The 20936-nt window shown below is 42.3% G+C and overlaps 1 protein-coding gene and 1 pseudogene across 6 annotated transcripts in view; both read left to right on the plus strand.

The window, feature by feature from the left end:
* Positions 1-20936, plus strand: part of ATP13A3 (ATPase 13A3) — a 103326-nt gene that overhangs the window by 53151 nt on the left and 29239 nt on the right. For all 5 annotated transcript variants that reach the window (XM_080652292.1, XM_080652295.1, XM_080652291.1 and 2 more), the window contains 12 exons: positions 3209-3359; positions 8009-8125; positions 8695-8712; positions 8805-8958; positions 9053-9173; positions 15932-16056; positions 18134-18309; positions 18842-18964; positions 19045-19124; positions 19756-19798; positions 20098-20207; positions 20517-20613. In XM_080652292.1, the coding sequence (XP_080508418.1) occupies positions 3209-3359; positions 8009-8125; positions 8695-8712; positions 8805-8958; positions 9053-9173; positions 15932-16056; positions 18134-18309; positions 18842-18964; positions 19045-19124; positions 19756-19798; positions 20098-20207; positions 20517-20613 (1315 nt within the window). The remainder of the gene's footprint in view (positions 1-3208; positions 3360-8008; positions 8126-8694; positions 8713-8804; positions 8959-9052; positions 9174-15931; positions 16057-18133; positions 18310-18841; positions 18965-19044; positions 19125-19755; positions 19799-20097; positions 20208-20516; positions 20614-20936) is intronic.
* LOC308239529 (large ribosomal subunit protein eL13-like) lies at positions 12889-13528 on the plus strand (annotated as a pseudogene). Its single transcript has one exon. The product of its transcript is annotated as a large ribosomal subunit protein eL13-like (transcript).

A 20936-nucleotide genomic window follows, 5' to 3' on the forward strand; every position in this document is an offset into this window, starting at 1 on the left:
GTGGTATCAGTGGTACCAGACAAACTTTAATGTTATTTTCATAACTTGGGGAATTTTCGGAGTAGGCAGTGGCATATATTCAAATCCAAATCCCATCGTGAGTAGTGCAGTGGTTCAGAGTTTAGGCCCTGAAACCTGTGGTTGAATCCTTGTTATCATCTATGTGCTGGGTAACCTTGGCAAGTTACTTAAGCATTCTGCTTCAGTTTTTTCATCTCTAAAATGGGGATAATGAAACACCTTCTTAAGGTGTGAGGATGAGATGAGTCAAATATATTCAAAGTATTTAGAACAGTGCCTAGTGTACAGTAAATAGCCTGTCTAATAAAAGAGTAATATGCAAATTAACCATCATTCCACTACACCCACAAGCAACATCCATCAGCCAATCAGGAGCAAGTATGCAAATTAACCAAACCAAGATGGCTGCGGCCACGGAGCTAGCAGGAGGCTTGGGTTTCCCTGGTAATGGAGGAAGCCAAGCTTTCCCCATACCCTGGCAGGCCCAGGCCTCCACTCAAGGCTACAGAGTTTCAATTATAGAAGATAAATAAATCCTAACAAAAATGGCTGCAGCCATGGAGCAAGCAGGAGGCTTGGCTCTGCTCAAGGCTACAAAGTTTTAATTATAGAAGATAAATTTTTATCTTCCGCTGGGGTTGCCAGGGGGTGTGACCGGCCTGCAAACCACCACAGGCCCCTCGCCCAGGCCACCCCACGCCCCAAGGGAACCCCCACCCTGATCCGGGACACCCTTCAGGGCAAACCAGCTGGCCCCCACCCATGCACCAGGCCTCTATCCTGTCTAATAGAAGAGTAATATGCAAATTGACCATCACTCCAACACACAAGATGGCCGCCACAAGATGGCCAGCAGGGGAGAGCAGTTGGGAGGGACCAGACCTGCAAGGGAGGGCAGTTGGGGGCAATCAAGCCTGCAGGGGAGGGCAGTTAGGGGTGACCAGGATGGCAGAGGAGGGAAGTTGGGGGCGACTGGGCCTGCAGGGGAGAGCAGTTGGGGAGGGGGTACCAGGCCTGCAGGGGAGGGCAATTAGGGGTGACCAGGCCTGCAGGGGAGGTCAGTTAGGGGCAAACAGGCTGGTAGGGGAGCAGTTAGGCATCAATCAGGCTGGGAGTGGTTAGGGGGTGATCAGGCTGGCAGGCAGAAGCGGGTAGGGGCAATCAGAAAGGCAGGCAGGCGAGCAGTTGGGAGCCGGCAGTTCTGGATTGTGAGAGGGATGTTCATATCCAGTTGGGCAGTCGGACATCCCTCGAGGGGTCCCAGATTGGAGAGGGTGCAGGCTGGGCTGAGGGACACACACCCCCGTGCACGAATTTTGTGCACTGGGCCTCTAGTCCTATTTAATAAACGAGTAATATGCAAATTGACTGTCACTCCAAGAAACAAGATGGCCACCCCCATGAGGTCAAAGATGGTTGCCCCCATGTGGACACAAGATGGCTGGCAGGGGAGGGCAGTTGTGGGCAGTTGGAGGTGACCAGGTTGGCAGAGGAGGGCAGTTGGGGGAGACCAGGCCAGCAAGGGAGGGCAGTTGGGGGGCACCCAGGCCTGTAGGGGAGGGAAGTTGGAGGTGACCAGGTCAGCAGGGGAGGGCAGTTGGGGGGGAACAGGACTGCAGGCAAGGGCAGTTGGAGGGGAAGGCATGCAAGGGAGAACAGTTGGGGGGGACCAGTCCTGCAGGGGAGGGCAGTTGGGGGGGGGGGGACCAGGCCTGCAGGGGATGGCAGTTGTGGGCAATCAGGCCTGCAGGGGAGGGCAGTTGGGGGTGATCAGGCCAGCAGGGAGGGCAGTTAGGGGTGACCGGGCCAGCAGAGTAGGGCAGTTTGGGGAGACCAGGCCTGCAGGGGAGGGCAGTTGGGGGGGACAGGCCTGCAGGGGAGGGCAGTTAGAGGTGACCGGGCCAGCAGAGGAGGGCAGTTGGGGGAGACCAGGCCTGCAGGGGAGGACAGTTGGGGGGGACCCAGGCCAGCAGGGGAGGGCAGTTGGGGGGGACCCAGGCCAGCAGGGGAGGGCAGTTGGGGGGGACCAGGCCTACCGGGGAGGGCAGTTGGGGGGGACAGGGCCTGCATGGGAGGGCAGTTGGGGGGGCCAGGCCTACTGGGGAGGGCAGTTAGGGGCAATCAGGCTGGCCGGGGAGCAGTTAGGCGTCAATCAGGCTGGCAGTGGAGTGGTTAGGGGGTGATCAGGCTGGCAGGCAGAAGCGGTTGGGAGCCAGCCATCCTGGATTGTGAGAGGGATGTCCAACTGCCCATTTAGGCCTGATCCCAATGGGATTGCGCCTAAACGGGCGGTCAGACATCCCTCAAGGGGTCCCAGATTGGAGAGGGTGCAGGCTGGGCTGAGGGACACCCCCTGCCGCTCCCCCCATGCACAAATTTTGTGCACCGGGCCTCTAGTATAGGATAATCCTTAGCACCCCCTTCTGTCCCCTAAATATTTCGAACACTGGCCCTCTAGTATAGATATTAGGTATTGTCTTGAACTTCAGGCAGGGGTTAGGAGGTAGGGAGAGATAAGCTTATTCTTAGTTATGCCTTTGGGTCTGTGCGTAAATTTTTTTCTAGCATACTGTTTTCCAGGGATGTAGCTGTTGAAGAGCGTTGGCTATCTTAGTTTCAAGTCCCTACTTTGTGGCCCAGACTTTGTCTCCTATTCCTGTGTGGGTATTAAAGCTCAAGTCGTTAGATGGCTCCCTAAGAGGGCTCCCCTTTCTTCTTCCTTCTTTCCCAGGTAGTCACAACATCTGCTCAAGTTCATATCCTGTTTTCCTTTTCTCCTATTTCTGGCACTTAAAATTTTCACTTTTTTTTTTTTTTTTTTATGAGCTCAGTTTTGCATTTAAAGGATTATCTTTTACACATTCATTTCATGTTTTTGTAAGAGAATTTTTATGTATTCTAATCTGCCATATGTCCATAGGCAGGAGTTTTAATTATTATTTAGTGTCTAGTGTTTTCTACAGTGTTATGTCTGGCCTAGTTATTCAGAATCTAAGATAATACCATATTTTAGTCATGTATAATTTTCATGGAAGGAAATGTTTTTGAATTCCTAAACTATAGTTAAAAATATGCAGAAATGCAAACATTTTATTTCCAATTTTTAAAATGACAAAACCTGAATATTGTAGAATATTGTCTCGAGTCTTGGAATTTATGAATCTAATTCAGTACATTATCTATTTAGTTTTCTTTTGCCAGAAGAAAATGTTTGCAATGAGATGTTGGTAAAGTCTCAGTTTGTTGCTTGTATGGCTACTTGCCATTCACTCACAAAAATTGAAGGAGTGCTTTCTGGTGATCCACTTGATTTGAAAATGTTTGAAGCCATCGGATGGGTAAGTTTAATATTTTAAAGCACAAGTAACTTCAGAAAAATAGAGTAAAAATTACCTTGCAGAAGGATTGTTTCTGCAGGTTGTTTTGATGATAGTCTATCTTGTACCATGAAAGAAACGATGTAATTTCTAAAGGTGTATCACAGGAGAGAGATCATTGTAATTGTGTAAAAAAAAAAGTCTGTTTTAGTTATATTGACTCACTTAAACACCTTTAATAGAGACGACCTGCTCAGACTCCTGCTTTATGTGTTTAATGGATATTTGCTATCAGTAACGTGGGGCTGTAAGCCTGAGTCAATAAGATGATCTTCAGCATCACAATTTGTTGGTCAGATAAAAAGGATAGAGTAGTGATGTGTTTTTGGTGTTCTTTTTACCCATGTTCTCCTTTCTGTGTCCTTACATACACACAAAGGTTTGCGTTTGTTCCTTCTAAATGTTTTGCTATTGATAATTTTATTTTTTTACTTTTAAAATATGTTCTTACTGATTTTAGAGAGAGGGAAAGGGAGAGGGAGAGAGAAACATCGATTGGCTGCCTCTGGCATGCCCCCTGCTGGGGATTGAGCCTGCAGTCTGGGCATGTGCCCTGACTGGGAATTAAACAGGCAACCTCTTGGTGCATGGGATGACGCTCAACCATATGCCACACCAGCCAGGGCAGCCATTGATATTTTTAATTTCTATGTGCTTGCTTACGTTCTTTGGTTGTTAACCATTTCACAGCATTCATTTCTTTTATAGATACAATAATAGTTTTGTTTTTAAAGTTTCCTTCTGGCTTCTGGATGATTTATTTTCTGTGGGTCAGTATTATTTTTTGTTTTTCTTCCCTACCCTTATTCTTTCTTCATGCATTCAGTTTGCATTATACATCTTGATAGTACTTGCATATCCTATATAATAAAGAGGTAATATGCAAATTGACCGTCACTCCAAGACACAAGATGGCTGCCCCCATGTGGACACAAGATGGCCGTCACAAGATGGCCTGCAGCGGAGGGCAGTTGTGGGCAGTTAGGGGTGACCAGGCCAGCAGAGGAGGGCAGTTGGGGGGGACTAGGCCTGCAGGGGAGGGCAGTTGGGGGGGACCAGGCCTGTAGGGGGAGGGCAGTTGTGGGCGATCAGGCCAGCAGGGAGGGCAGTTAAGGGTGACTGGGCCAGCAGAGGAGGGCAGTTGGGGGAGACCAGGCCAGCAAGGGAGGGCAGTTGGGGGGGACCCAGGCCTGCATGGGAGGGCAGTTAGGGGTGACCTGGCCAGCAGGGGAGGGCAGTTAGGGGTGACCCAGCCAGCAGGGGAGGGCAGTTGGAGGCAACCAGACCTGCAGGAGAGGACAGTTAGGGGCAACCAGACTGGCAGGGGAGGGCAGTTAGGGGTGACCAGGCCGACAGGGGAGGGTAGTTAGGGGCAATTGGGCTGGCCAGGAAGCAGTTAGGCGTCGATCAGGCTGGCAGGGGAGTGGTTAGGGGGTGATCAAGCTGGCAGGCAGAAGCGGTTAGGGGCAATCAGGCAGAGGCAGGTGAGCAGTTGGGAGCCAGCAGTCCTGGATTGTGAGAGGGATGTCCGACTGCCCGTTTAGGCCCGATCCCACTGGGGTCCCAGATTGGAGAGGGTGCAGGCTGGGTTGAGGGACCCCCCCCGCCGCCATGCACGAATTTCGTGCACCGGGCCTCTAGTTTAAGAATAAAGGTCCCATTTGATAGCTCTGGATAGTTATAGTAAGGTTATTATCCTTGCCCATTGGTATATAAAACTATTTTATTGAAAAGCATCTCCCTGAATAGGAAGGCTGACTAGAGGGAACTTGTGTGTCCTGTCAAGGTGGGTTCTCAATCAGTAGGCATTCTTCAGTTTCAGAGGAGCAGAATAGTCTTCAGGTTGGATTCCTCACACACTCCAAGTGTTTGCATAAGCGGTATTTTATTCTAGAATGTTAACCCTCACATTAGAGCCCTTCTTCTGAGAAAGAAGTCCATATCTCTAGGGAATGACTCCTTGATTTTGTGTTTGTTTTTTTGTTTTTGTTTGTTTGTTTGTTTAATTTAATTCAGCTATTCTGGGTGATAAGAAATGTTTGCACCTCTCCTGCATGTCCTCTTGTGTTTATTCTGGGGTCCTGTTTCCTTTATTGCTATATTCATCAATGTGTTTAAGTTTTGCCTTTTGTATCCTCATTGGAAATCTCCTCTCCCTGCTTTACTTTTCATTTACTTTTACAGACTGTGTGTGTGTGTGTGTGTGTGTGTGTGTGTGTTTTGTTGATCAAAAGGGAAGGAGGTGAATGAGTAGATACATGTTTTGCCATCTCCTGAAAGCTCACAGTAAATACTTGTCAAATTTATTTATTTAATTTATTTATTTAAATATTTTTATTGACTTCAGAGAAGGGAGAGGGAGAGAAAGATAGAGACATCAATGATGAGAGAGAATCATCTATTGGTTGCCTCCTGCACACCCCACACTGGGATGGACCCCGCAACCCGGGCATATGCCCTGACCAGGAATTGAACCATGACCTCCTGGTTCATAGGTCGATGCTCAACCTCTGAGCCATGCTGGCCGGGCAATACTCATCAAATTTAATTTCCTTAAGGAGGCCCACTTCATTTGTAAAGCAAAACAGGACTGATTCATTTTTATGTTCTCTAAAATTTCTCTCCAACTGAATAGATTTTCAGTAGATTTTAGTGCTTTGTAGAATTTTAATAAATGGGTTAAATAACTTTGTGTAATAGTGTGTTTTGTTGACTTAGATGCTTTGATGCTTGGTCTTACAAGAAAGGATCAGTGGAATGTTTTGCATAACTTGGTACTACTGCTATTTGTTGGTGTGATTGACTCCCTATAAGATGCCTCCCAATTTTGGAGATGTTAAAGTGTGTCTTAGAATTGTATAAAGTTGGCTTTATACAATTAGGCATAGTTCCCTTCCCTATCTTTTTCCAGTTGATTGATTCTTCCAGTTGTAGTCAAATTAGTTTGTCACATATGTGTGTTTTTTAAAATATATTTTTATTGATTTCGGAGAGGGACGGAGAGGGAGAGAGAGATAGAAACATCAATGATGAGAGAGAATTATTGATTGGCTGCCTCCTGCATGCACCACAGTGGAGATCGAGCCCACAACCTGGGCATGTGCCCTCACCAGAAATAGAACCTTGACTTCCTGGTTCATAGGTTGATGTTCAACCACTGAGCCATGCTGGCCAGGCCTGTATGTGTACTTTTATTTATTTATTTATTTATTTATTTATTTATTTATTTATTTATTTAAAATATATTTTATTGATTTTTTACAGAGAGGAAGGGAGAGGGATAGAGAGCTAGAAACATCGATGAGAGAGAAACATCGATCAGCTGCCTCCTGCACACCTCCCACTGGAGATGTGCCCGCAACCAAGGTACATGCCCTTGACCGGAATCGAACCCGGGACCCTTCAGTCTGCAGGCTGACGCTCTATCCACTGAGCCAAACCGGTTTCGGCATGTATGTGTATTTTTAATACAAATTCTTATTTAAATTTTTTTACCAAAAGAAAGTGTTTTTAAAATAAATGTTAAGGGATTAGGTTAGTGGTATCCTACCAAACTAGAAGAGTTCAAACAAACAATAAACTCATATCTTTGGACCTCAGTGAGTTCTTGATCCATTCATTCCACTAACCATATCTGAGCTCCATATAGTTTTGAACACATTCCTGTTAGCAGAAAGGAATCCCTGGATAATAGAAGCAAAATTAGAGAACTTTTTCCCTATTTTATTCTGCTTTTCACCTCTTCCTCCTCTCTCCCATGAGTTGCTGTGACTTGAACCAGCTTTGTTTATATTTTGTTTTATTTATGTTAATAATCTAGTAGTGCTCATTTATTTTTTGGACACAAATTTTTTTAACTTTACTAAAAATAGACATAGTGTTTTATTTAAAAACTAGAGGCCCGGTGCATGAAAATTCATGCACAGGATGGGGGGGTGGGTACCTCAGCCCTGCCTGCCCCCTCTCACAGTGTGGGAACCCTCAGGGGCGGGAGGCGACCTGGCGATCAGGGGAAGGCGACACCCCCATCACACCTCTGCTGCTGCCGTTGCCGGCAGTACAAGCCTCAGCCAGCCCTGGTTACCTGAGCCTCTGGTGGCACTGGGCAGCTGGGCAGCCACCATCCGAGGCTTGCCTGCGCCTCGGGCATTGGCTAGGCAGCTGCCATCCGAGGTTTGTCTACGCCTTGGGCTGGCTCTGGGCGGCTGGGGGCTGAGAGGACTGGGGGACTCTGGAGGCAGGCGCTCGGAGCAGCCAGGCCCGCCTGCTGCCCTGGTGGGGCTGAGGGGACTGGGCGCCGCCATCTTGTGGCTGTGGGCGATGCCATCTTTGAGGGCATGGCAGTCAATTAGCATATTCCCTCCTTATTGGCTGTGGGTGCCACCATCTTTGAGGGTGTGACAGTCAATTAGCATATTCCCTCCTTATTGGTTATGGGCGCTGCCATCTTTGAGGGCATGACAGTCAGTTAGCATATTCCCTCCTCATTGGCTGTGGGTGCTGCCATCTTTGCGACGGTGTGAGTGTCAATTAGCATATTCCCTCTTCATTAGATAGGATGAAAGCAGATTCAATTTTATAAAGCAATATGTTGAATGTTTTCCTTTCAGATTTTGGAAGAAGCAACTGAAGAGGAAACAGCACTTCATAATCGAATTATGCCAACTGTGGTTCGTCCTCCAAAACAACTGCTTCCTGAATCTACACCTGCAGGAGACCAGGAAATGGTGCGAAACCACTTTAAGCTGGATTACACTGTTGATGCCCACATTCAGTCCTCACTTTGAAATATAAGTAGAAGATGAAATCACGTCCTTTAACTCTCATGCAGATACGAATATTTTAACTATGTTTATTGGAAATTATTGTTGGGATATTGCAGGTATTCTTTGTAAAATACTGAGATATATTTCTCAGTACCATTACTTTTCCTTCCTATTTACTGAATAGCTTAGTGCCCTGTGATTGAGATAATGTGGTGACATGGTGAATAATCCCTTTAAATTGCAACTGTATTCCTAGAATTTAATAAAAAGAATATGTGAGAAGTGAATTTTTAAATTTGTCCCCTCAGTTTATTTTAGTATTTAATATGTTAATATTTTTAGGATAGCAGAATATTTGATAATATTCAGTAATATACTTTTTAAATATGGGAGGCAGGGGAGAAGCAATCTTGAAACATAACTTTGAAATAATCATAGTTTCTTGCTGTTTTGTGGATACGTAGTTGTTTTTTATCTTTAGGACTTAATCTGTACTATTTATTTTTTTGTTTGTTTTGTTTTGTTTTTAGGAGCTGTTTGAACTTCCAGTGAGTGAAGAATGTTTACTTTATACCTAAGTATATTTGTTTTAATTCTTAAAGAATAATAAATACTTCGTGCATCTTTTGAAATTATACAGGCTATTTATGAGATAGGAATTGTTCGCCAGTTCCCATTTTCTTCTGCTTTGCAACGTATGAGTGTGGTTGCAAGGGTGCTAGGGGATAAAAAAATGGATGCCTACATGAAAGGAGCACCTGAGGTCATTGCCAGTCTTTGTAAACCTGAAACAAGTAAGGAGCCAACTTTATTTGAATAAAATTCTAATATTTATATAGGCTTGTGTTAGCAATTCTAACAAGGATACTTATTTTTTCCCTTTGAAAGTTCCTGTTGATTTTGAAAATGTTTTAGAGGATTACACTAAACAAGGCTTCCGTGTAATTGCTCTTGCACACAGAAAATTGGAGTCAAAACTGACATGGCATAAAGTACAGAATATTAGCAGGTAAGATTGATTAACAATTTTTCTACAGTTTTTCCAATAATGCATCATTTATGTTTATATGTCACATATAATAATTTGTATGTAGTTGGTTGTTTATTAAGTATTTATTAAATGTATGCAAATATACATAATGTAATGGTTTTCTTTTTAGTTGATTGATACAGCTCTTTGGAACTATTTTCAATTTATTTGTTAAATATTTATTGAGTCCCTGCTTTATGTCAGGCATGTTCTAGGACCATAATCATGTTTTAGTAAACCCAATTCTACAGAAGTTAATTTTTCCCAAATGCTCAGTTTGCTTTTGCCTAGTGGTTGGAACCAAGTACTTCTTTAGTCAGTATCATGAGTCACAATAAACAGTTACCATCTACCCCAAAGTTCAAATGGTATTACCAACATCACATTTACGTGCAGGTATAGATATTGATTTTATCTTCAAGGATTGTCTCTTTAACTGAAACTGATATAGACCTACTCTTTAAGGATAACATTTGTAAGCAAGCAAAAACGTATATTCATTAGCTGTCCTGATAATTTTGCCTGTGAAATATCCTCTCTTCCTCCATAATTCAAGGACTCAGCTCTTTTTCCTAGTCTTTCCTTTCTGTAGTCTGTGTTCCACACTGCCTTCAGAGAGAGCTTTTTAACTTTCAGATCTAATATCAGAATCCTACCTCGAGTTCTTATAAATGGCTTCCCATCACCTATTGGAGGAGTTCACAATCAGAGATATACATCAGGAAGGAAAACAAAACACGTAATTTTTTAAATGGGCAAATGATACAAACAGATAAATATCAGAAAAAAGACATACAAATGGCCAGTAAACACATGAAAATGATAGGACACTTCAGTTCTTGGGGAACTGCAAAATAAAACCACACTATGACATCACTTTTCTTCCAAGATCGACAAAATTGGAAAGATTGATAATAAGTGTTAGTGAAGGTTTGAGAAAATTATAACAACACTAGAGGCTTGGTGCACAGATTCGTGCATGGGGGTGGGAGGGGGTCCCTCAGCCTGGCTTCCGCCCTCTCGCAATCCAGGACCCCTCGGGGAATGTAGCAGTGCGCCAAGTGGCAGGCAGCCAGGGAGAAGCCTGGCTTCTGGCTGAGCACTGCTCCCACTGTGGGAGTGCACTGACCATCAGGGGGTAGCTCCTTTGTTGAGCGTCTGCCCCCTGGTGGTCAATGCGTGTCATAGCGACTGGTCGACCATTAATTCCCATTGTTCGGTCATAAAGGTCGCTTAGGCTTTTATATATAATATACACTGAGTGGCCAGATTATTATGACCACCCCATCAGTACTTCATTGGGCCACCTTTTGCCTTCAATACTGTGGCAATTCTTCTTGGATTTGACTCCACGAGATGTTGAAAGGTGATGTGAGGAATCTGACACCATGCCTGATGAATAGCACTGTCCAGTTCTGTGAGATTTGATGGTTGTGGAACCAGCTGCCTGATGGCTCTTTTAACTTCGTCCCACAAATGCTCAATTGGATTGAGATCTGGTGATTGTGGGGGCCACCTCAGCAAGGTAAAGTCTCCCTCATGTTCTTGAAACCATTCCTGCACAATACGAGCACCGTGGCATGGTGCATTGTCTTGTTGGAAGAAGCCATCACCATTGGGATACGCCATCAACATGATAGGATGAACTTGATCAGCAACAATACTTAGGTATGTTGTGCTATTCAGACGTTGTTCCACACGAATTAAAGGGCCCAAATCATGCCAGGAAAACATGCCCCAAACCATAGCACTGCCCCCCCCAGCTTGAAGGGTTGTGCTCATGCATGTGGGGTGCAAGCTTTCATGCTGTTTCTGCGAAATTCTCACTCTGCCATCTGCATGATGCAACTGGAAACGTGATTCATCGGACCACATGACTTTTGTCCAATGCTCGACTGTCCAATCCTTGTGTTCCTGTGCAAACTGGAGACGTTTTATCTTGGTAACTGCAGACAGCAAAGGTGTTCGAACAGGCCTTCGGCTTCCATATCCCATATGATGCAGTGTACGGCTAATTTGCCTACAAACGTCAGGTGGTCATAATACTCTGGCCACTCAGTGTGTGTGTGTGTGTGTATCCGGGATCGCTGGCTCCTAACCGCTCACCTGCCTGTCTGCCTGATCACCCCTAACTGCTCTCCCCTGCTGGCCTGATCGTCCTTAACCGCCTTTGCCTCGGCCACCGCCATCGTGCCTTTGTCTGGAAGAACGTCTGGAAGGCTGTCCAGAAGGTGTCTGGTCTAATTAGCATATTACCCTTTTATCAGTGTGTGTGTGTGTGTATGTATATATGTATATATGTGTATATACGTATATATATGTGTGTGTGTGTGTGTGTGTGTGTGTGTACACACACACACACACACACACACACACACACACACTAAGGGCCCAGTGTGTGAATTCGTGCACCTTGAAAGGAACTGTGGGCCGCGAGGCTTTGGTGGGTACAAGGGTGGGTCTTGGCCCATCCTCCGCATCCCTGCTTGGCCCCTCCCACCACAGCCCCGCTCCTGCCACCGCCGCTCCCACACACTGACGGCGCCGGCCCTGTTTGCAGCCCCTCATGGTGCAGAGCGATTGGGGCCGGTGCCAGTAGCGGGTGCAAGTGGGAATGGTGTTGTCAGTGGGTGTAAGCGGCAGCTGCTGCTCCAATTGCCCCTCAGGAGCAGGTGGAGGTAGAGAAGCCCTCAGGGGCGATTGGGGCCGGCAGCTGCTGCTTGCACCTGCTGACGGCACCAAGTGATGGGGGCCAGTGCCGGGCACTGGCAGCAGATGCGAGCGGCGAACGGGGCTGGCGTCAGCAGCAGGTGCAAGTGGCAGTTGCCAGCCCTGATTGCCCCTCAGGAGCAGGGGCAGGTGGAGAAGCCCTGAGGGGCAATTGGGGCTGGCAGCCACCGCTTGCACTCGCTGATGACACCAAGCAATTTGTGCTGGGCACTGGCAGCGGGTGCGAGCGGCTACTCCAGCACCAGCAGTAGGGGTGAGCGGGGCCGGTGCCAGCAGCAGGTGCGAGCACCAGGCGGGACTGTGGTACGCGGGAGCAAAGGATTTTCAGTAACCATCAGAGGCTTGCTCCAATGACAGTGACCCGCACCCCACCTTGGTTTGGCACACCTGCTCCACCGACGCCCGCTATGTTCCATGCTCTGCCGCCTGCTGCCGACTCCCACTATGTTCCGCACATGCCCCCGGGTGGTAAGCGCACATCATAGCGACCTGTTGTTCGGTTGTTTGGTTGTTCCACCGGTCGGTCTATTTGCATATCAGCTTTTTATTATATAGGATATTGCTAGTACACTATTGTTAAGTTCTAAAGAACATTTAAATTTGCTTATTTGACCTAGCAAGTGCAGTTCTAGGAATACAGCCTGAAAAAATACTTGATGTGATTAAGTTCATGTTAAAATAGTACAAATAACATAATACCAATAGGACCATAGTTAAATTATGGACTATTAGAACTTCTAATTATTTCAGGCACATTAAGTAAAAAGTGTTTGTAGTACAGTTATGTTTTCTTAGAACTAAAGGAGTAGAGTGGATAGCCAAATTAACTTAAAGGAAAAACTATATTAGGAATTCTAACTATAAAACAATATTTGAGGGATGTGGTCTAAGCATGAATGTTTAAAAAAAAAAAGTGGCTTTCTGTTGGCCGGTCTTCTTCCGAGAAGGCCTGTAGGCAGCAGCCATGGTGCCCAGCCGAAATGGCATGATCTAAAGCCCCACTTCCACAAGGACTGGCAGCGGCACGTTGCCACGTGGTTTAACCAGCTGGCCAGAAGATCTGCAGATGCAAAGCCCGGCAAGCCAAAGCGTGCCCATTGCCCCTCACTCTGCGTCCGAACCCATCCGACCCATAGTGAGATGCCCCACCATTTTGTACCCACACCAAAGTGTGAACCGAGCCGGCAGTGCCTTCATCTTGGAAGAGTTAAGGGTGGCTGGCATCCACAAAAAGGTGGCATGGACCATTGGGATCTCAGTGGATCTGAGGTGGTGGAACAAGTCCATTGAGTCCCTGTAGGCCAACGTGCAGCGACTGAAGGAGTACCGCTCCAAGCTCATACTCTTCCCCAGGAAGCCTTTGGCCCCCAAGAAGGGAGACAGTTCTGCTGAAGAACTCAAATTGGCTACCCAGCTGACCAGACCAGTCATGCCCATACGGAACATCTACAAGAAGGAGAAAGCCAGGGTCATCACAGAGGGAGGAGAAGAACTTCAAGGCTTTTGCCAGTCTTCGCATGGCCCGTGCCAATTCCCAGCTCTTTGGCATCCAGGCAGAAAGAGCCAATGAAGCTGCAGAACAGGATGTTGGAAAGAAAAAATAAAGTGCTGTTGGCAACTTGTGATAAAAAAAAAAAGTGATAACCAAATGATATGATGTATATATATGATTGGGAGCCAAAATGTAAAATATTATATCGATTCCTGTGAAGGGCATATTAGGCTCTTTTTTTCTTTCTACACCTTCACCTTTTGCCAGTTCTCTCCTAAAGACTAACTGTTGAATTGCCTATAGTTCTTGAGCTTGTTCTCTTCAGACATTTCCATGCCCTTGGATGGGCTATTCCTTCTGCCCAGAATACCCTATTCCTCCTCTGTCAACTTCTCTCTCTCTCTGCTTCCCTTCATTCTCATCCTTCATCCTTCTCTGTGTGTCCATTCTACCTTCTGGGAATAGGTGTTGGCATTTCTCTAACAGATTGAATCTTTTTTTTTTTTTTTTTAAAATATATTTTATTGATTTTTTACAGAGAGGAAGGGAGAGGGACAGAGAGTTAGAAGCATCGATGAGAGAGAAACATCGATCAGCTGCCTCTTGCACACCCCCTACTGGTGATGTGCCCGCAACCAAGGAACATGCCCTTGACCGGAATCGATCCTGGGACCCTGCAGTCCGCAGGCCGATGCTCTATCCACTGAGCCAAACTGGTTTCGGCTTTTTTTTTTTTTTTTTTTTTTACAGAGAGGAAGGGAGAGGGATAGAGAGTTAGAAACATCGATGAGAGAGAAACATCGATCAGCTGCCTCCTGTATACTCCCCACTGGGTATGTGCCCGTAACCAAGGTACATGCCCTTGACTGGAATCGAACCTGGGACCCTTGAGTCCACCGACGCTCTGAGCCAAACTGGCCAGGGCAGATTGAATCTTTATATCTTGAATTAAATATTGTAATATTCATTAATTAGAAGGCAAAATTTCCATGACCTGAATCATAGGAAAGTTAGGAAACCACTTGAAACCAGAAATGGCTAGTATCTTGTAGGAAAATGGCTGCATTGTTCTTGATCCAGTAGTTTCGCATTTGTAGAGCTTTGTGCTTTGAAATGCATTTTCAGGTTTCAAGGCTTGTTTCTCCTATTATCACCAGCAATATCATTTGTAGTAAGTTTTCTAACTATTCTTCAATACCTTTAACACTCCTTGTTCTAAATTATATTTCAAAGATATGTAGGTTTATAGCTATGGAAAAGGCCTATAATTGTTGAATTTTGTGTAGAAAAACCATTTGGTTATTGCAAGTGTGAAATTTTGGTCCCTAATCTCAAGCCCCCTTTCTCTACTGAAGAAAAAAAAAAAATTTCCCTGATTTAGCTTGAGATTTCTTTTCTTTTTTTTTTTTTTTTTTAAATATATTTTATTGATTTTCTACAGAGAGGAAGGGAGAAGGATAGAGAGTTAGAAACATTGATGAGAAACATTGATCAGTTGCCTCCCGCACACCTCCCACTGGGGATGTGCCTGCAACCAAGGAACATGCCCTTGACTGGAATCGAACCCGGGACCCTTCAGTTCGCAGGCCGACGCTCTATCCACTGAGCCAAACCGGTTAGGGCTAGCTTGAGATTTCTTAACAAACTATCGCTGAACAGACTTCATGTGCATTATAGTGCTGAAGCGCATATTATTTTTGTTTTGCATACATCTCTTTGCTTGCATGTCTGTTTCTACACAAAAGTATATTGAAGAGTATATATCATGCCTTTTTGACTTTGACATCCCAACGATTTCTGTAGTACTTGGTGCATTATAGATAACTGTTTGAAGAAATAGCATCTTTAACTATTGAATATGAATATTCTAAAAGACTTATCTCTGAATTCCAAGTAGATCTCATTGTTGGATTGCTAATGCTTCTTATATCCACGTCAAGGATCAAGATTTTGATTAAGAGTTTTATAAAAATTCATAAAAAACTTGATAATGAATGTAGTATAATTGTATCAAATGTGCTTATGGGACAGTTTTTTCCCCTTTCTCTTAACATTTAAGTTAGGGTATGTTGTATGTGGGATAGTAAAAAAATAGATTTATTTATGCTTGCTCATTTGGTGAGTAGGATACAAGATGAACATTCCTTAGCACTATGCATTTTTAGTGTCTTATAAAGGAATACAGTTGTCCCTTGATATCTGTGTGGGAATTGGTTCTAGGACCCCCCTGGGGATATGGAGAGCCAACTAACTATACATTTCTTAATGATCCTTATATTCCTGCATTTCAAAGGGTAAAATTTAATTTCAATGTATTTCTTGGGAATTGTTTTTCCAGGTTTAATTTTTTTTTTAAGATACTGAACTCATAAACATACACATATGTGCTTTGTTCTGCCTATATAATGTCTTAATTTATCATTTTTGGATATTTTAAATTGCTTTATCAATATAAAGAGAAAATAGCCCGTTCACTTGAGTATACCATTACGTGTTAAAATTTCTTTTTCTGCAGAGATGCCATTGAAAACAACATGGATTTTATGGGATTAATTATAATGCAGAACAAATTAAAGCGAGAAACCCCTGCAGTACTTGAAGATTTGCATAAAGCCAATATTCGCACTGTCATGGTCACAGGTTAGACTTTATAAAATGACACAGAAAAATTTGAGTGTGACTCTTAGAGTTCAAGATATATTATATTGACAGATGACCAATTGGTTATAAAAGCATATTATATTGTGACTCCATCCTGCATTGTCCTATTTCAGCTCTGAATATTTTTAAGGTGTAAGTTAACTTGGCAATATTCTTTTGAAGTCTTTTAAATTCTGTTGATAGAAAGTATAGTAAGATAATAAAGGGCACACTAAAATTTTAAACTCTGCTCCTTTTTATCTCTCTGTAATCATATATTTCTTATAGCACTTATTGTGCCTTGCTTTGTTAGATATTTGTACATTTGTTTGCTCTACTAGAATATGAGATTTTTTTTTTAGGGTTAAGAGTATCTTTTAGTTATTTTGGAATTTTCTATAATTTTCAGAACTGTGCCACATGCATGGAAAATGGTTAATAGATATTGTTAGAATTACATTTAAAAAAATATATATTTTTATTGATTTCAGAGCAGAAGGGAGAGGGAGAGAGGGAAGAAGCATCAGTGATGAGAGAGAATCGTTGATCAGTTGCCTCCTGCACGCCCCCCCACTAGAGATCTAGCCCGCAACCCAGCACGTACCCTCACTGGGTAATCTAACCGTGATCTCCTGGTTCATAGGTTGATGCTCAACCATTGAGCCACACCAGCCAGGCTAGAATTATATTTTTATGTATAAGATAGTACATTTATTATAATCACTTGAATCAATGTAAGAATGAAATAGCCATTTTTTGTTTTTGTTTTTTGTTGTTTGTTTTGGTTTTTTTTTAACTACTATAGCTGGATGATTCTCCTGGTGTTACTGTACTTTTGACATTCGATAATTGCCATTTCTTACCCATGTGAAATTGTGGCAGCTCTAAGTATTTTTTGTTAGTAATCAAAATTAAGGTACTTTATGGCATTTATGTGTTCATTAAGACTTATATGGTAAAGGCCTGAGCACATTTTTTATGTTTTAGACTCAGATTCATCTGATAGCATAGTTATTACTATACAACTGAAGTAACTAAATTTATTATCTTCCTAGCAATTCTTGGTTTTAATGACTGCTTCAAGACACTTTCCATCTCTGTATCTCTTTCCCCTCTTTCTCTACAATGACTGACTATGGCTTTGTTGTCCTAAGGGGTCTGTCTGATCCCTTGGAAATAGTGTGTAGGAGTTGGGGAAAAAGTAATATTGCTCTTCAGTTCTGATAGCAGTGGGCTCCCAAGACCTTTGTCAGCTTCTCCTGTAAGCTAGTATTTTCTTCTCTTGAACCTATCCTTTACAGTGCTGCGCTTCTTTTTTTCTCATGGCTGAGAAGTTGTCTGTCTTGCTTCTCTTTACATCTTGTAAAGATTATATTCTTACTACCTTGTTTATCTTTTAGTTTTGTGTAATCTTGCTTTTGTAATTCATTCTTTCTTTCCTGTGATACTATTCTAGTATTCTTAAACAGATCACTGGTCACTCCTAGGTTGTTTCAAAAAATATTTATTGAGCTCCTGCTATGTATGTAGCACTGTGGCAGGTGGTGCTACTAGTGAATGACTCAAAGATTGAGAATGGCCCTGGGGCTTGGTGTTCAGTTGGTTGGAACATTGTCCCGTGCACCAAAAGGTTGTAGGCTTGATTCCAGGTCGGGACATACACCTAGATTGCAGGTTCTATCCTCCCTCAGGCCAAGTACAAGAGGCACCGATTGATGTTTCTCATATCGATGTTTTTCTCTCTATCTCTCTCCCCTCCTCCCCTCCCTCTCAAAACAATAAAAACATGTCCTCAGGTGAGGGTTAAAATAAAAAAAGATTGAGAATGTATTTGGTTTTAAAAATTGTGGGTGAGAATGTTCTGACTGTTTAGTATATATGTGCTTGCATTATTTAAGGCTTCCTTTGATAATTATGTCCTGATTTTATTATTTTTAATCTCTAAGAGTAAAGACCATACATTATCTTCATTTTGCCCAGTCCAATGATAGGGACTATAGTAGATTTTCAATAAGCACTTGTTGGTTAATCCATTTATGTTTTAATTTTAATGTGTTTCCAATATTTTGAAAATTAGGTGACAACATGTTGACTGCTGTCTCTGTGGCCAGAGACTGTGGAATGATACTACCTCAGGATAAAGTTATTATTGCTGAAGCATTACCTCCAAAGGATGGAAAAGTTGCCAAAATAAACTGGCATTATGCAGACACTCTAACACAGTGCAGTAATTCATCAGCAATTGACTCAGAGGTAATGTCAAGATGAATTTTTCTCTTTGAAGCTTGCGTGTTTTAATTTAGTCTGAAAAACTAAAATGTGCATTAAAATTTAACAAAACAAAAAGTAAACAGAAATAGAAGCCAGGGCTTCTTTCTGATTCATTAGACCGAGGAATCTCAGTGCTTTAAATTTTGATAGACAAACTTGAGAAGCACACTTTTGAAGTATAAGAATCCCAAAGATTTATCCTATTTTAAAAGTAGTGATAAATGGTGCAGGTAGGCCAAAATATTCAGTTCATGGATCATTTCAAATTGAAGCTAATAATTTAGCCTTCCTTATGTTTGTGTGTGTGTGTGTGTGGTTTTTTTTTAAATAAACATATAGATAGGTTCATCCCCTTAAAATTGACTTACCCTTTACTTTCAATAAATGCTAAACTTTCAATGTCTTGTGTAAAATATCAAATGAAAAAATTTAGTTTTGGATCAGATATATTTAAAATAGAGTAGTGTTACTTGGTTTGGTTTCCTAAATATTACTTTGAATGTTGTACACACAGGCAATTCCAATTAAATCAGTCCACGATAGCTTAGAGGATCTTCAGGTGTCTCGTTATCATTTTGCAATGAATGGAAAATCATTTTCAGTGATACTGGAGCATTTTCAAGACCTTGTTCCAAAGGTTAGTGATTTGGGTTTATGTATGTGTTCACATAAATACATTGTAAACAGTATTTTAAAGAAATTCGTATTTTTTTCCAGTTGATGTTGCATGGCACTGTGTTTGCTCGTATGGCACCTGATCAGAAGACACAATTAGTAGAAGCATTGCAAAATGTAGAGTAAGTATTGGGGTGTGTGGTGTGTGTGTTTTTGTTTTTTTTTTAGTGAATTGTAGTTCATTTTCAAACCCAGAAAAGTAACTAATATTTCATGTATATAATATTATCCCCTATGAGGTAGGTAGGCGATAACTTTAAGTGTCTATTTAAAAGAGGCTTATGTGCTCATGTAGGCTCTTGCAGCTAAAGTACAATATCTATAGTTTCTTTTCCAGGTCATATGTATGAGGTAGAGTTCATTCATCTTAGTTTGATGGAAATGACTTTATAGTTTAGGTAAATAAATATGTTTCAAGTTTTTAAGGGAGAACTCTATACTGATAGCCTTAAAAATAAGTGTGCTAAAGGCTATACAAGTCCAAGTACTTTACTCTAAAGATTAGGAAATTGAGATGTTAAAATGATAAACTGATTTGTCCATTTTGTGACAGAAGTAGGACAATACCCAGGTTATCTGACATGCAGGCTGTTGCAAAGCAACATGCCTGTGATCATTGTAATGAAAAGATTCCTTTGTTTCACTGGGGTTATTTTGGTTTATTAGCTCTCTGTAATATTGTATTAGAGAAATCTTAAGTATTGTGTCTTTTAGGAAATTAATCAAAATCTTAACATAATTTTTGTTCCCCAGTTACTTTGTTGGGATGTGTGGTGATGGTGCAAATGATTGTGGTGTAAGTATAATTTTTATAATTTATAATTCTTTCTCTAGCCCAGGGGTGGGGAACGTCTGGCACGCAGGTCATATAAGGCCTGCAAAATCATTTGGTCTGGCCCTGCCAAAGCATTAGGGGTGAGTTAATGAAATGTTTGACTAAATATAGCAGGCTAATTTTTAAGTTGATAATTTTGTATGGCCCTCAAATAATGTTATAAATATCAAAATGGCCCTTGACAGAAAAAAGGCTCCCCATCCCTGCTAGCCTAAGTCACATTGACAAAATGTTACCAGTTTTCTTTTTCTAACTTTTAGGCTCTAAAGAGGGCACATGGAGGCATTTCTTTATCAGAGCTTGAGGCTTCAGTGGCATCTCCCTTTACCTCCAAAACTCCTAGTATTTCCTGTGTGCCAAACCTCATCAGGTAGGACAAATTGAAAATTTCCTGTTGTCTCTTTGTAGCTTGCTTTAATAATATGGGGAAAAAATTATCACAGAAAGTAATATGAATTTGTTTTTATGGGTTTTTTTTGTATATTTGATCTGTTATTTATTAGCAACAGATTGATGGTTACTCCTCATCTCTTCCAGTTCTGCTTTGGCTTAGTTCTTTGGGTAGAAGTGTGCTTTATTGTAGCGTTTGAATGCTAATATTCATCTTTCAAGATATAATTGTGGTTTGGAGGAGGAGTTTGAAATACCTTTATTCACATGCCAACATTTGTTTTCACAGGGAAGGCCGTGCTGCTTTAATGACTTCCTTCTGTGTGTTTAAATTTATGGCTTTGTACAGCATTATACAATACTTCAGTGTTACTCTACTGTACTCCGTGAGTACTAATATTGCTTACAGAGTTAGCACTTAGTGTTAAGACATTTAAATTAAGATATGAGCGTATTTGTTTGATTTTGAATGCATGCATTAATTATGGAATTTACATAAGTAGCAGTTATAAATTTTTCTTTAGTTTTACTATGTTTTGTGTAGCAGATTGAAAAATCTCAATCTGGAATAGCATTTTCCTTAAGGCTGACAGCTGTGGTTGAACCTTGTGAATAAAAGATGATTGTATACTTTTTTGCCTTGAGCACAGATTGGACATCTTTTTTAGAATCCTTCTAAATGCTAAGTAAGCTGTGACATATTTCAGAA

This window comes from Plecotus auritus (assembly GCF_963455305.1).
Source record: "Plecotus auritus genome assembly, chromosome: 2".
NCBI lineage: Eukaryota > Metazoa > Chordata > Mammalia > Chiroptera > Vespertilionidae > Plecotus > Plecotus auritus.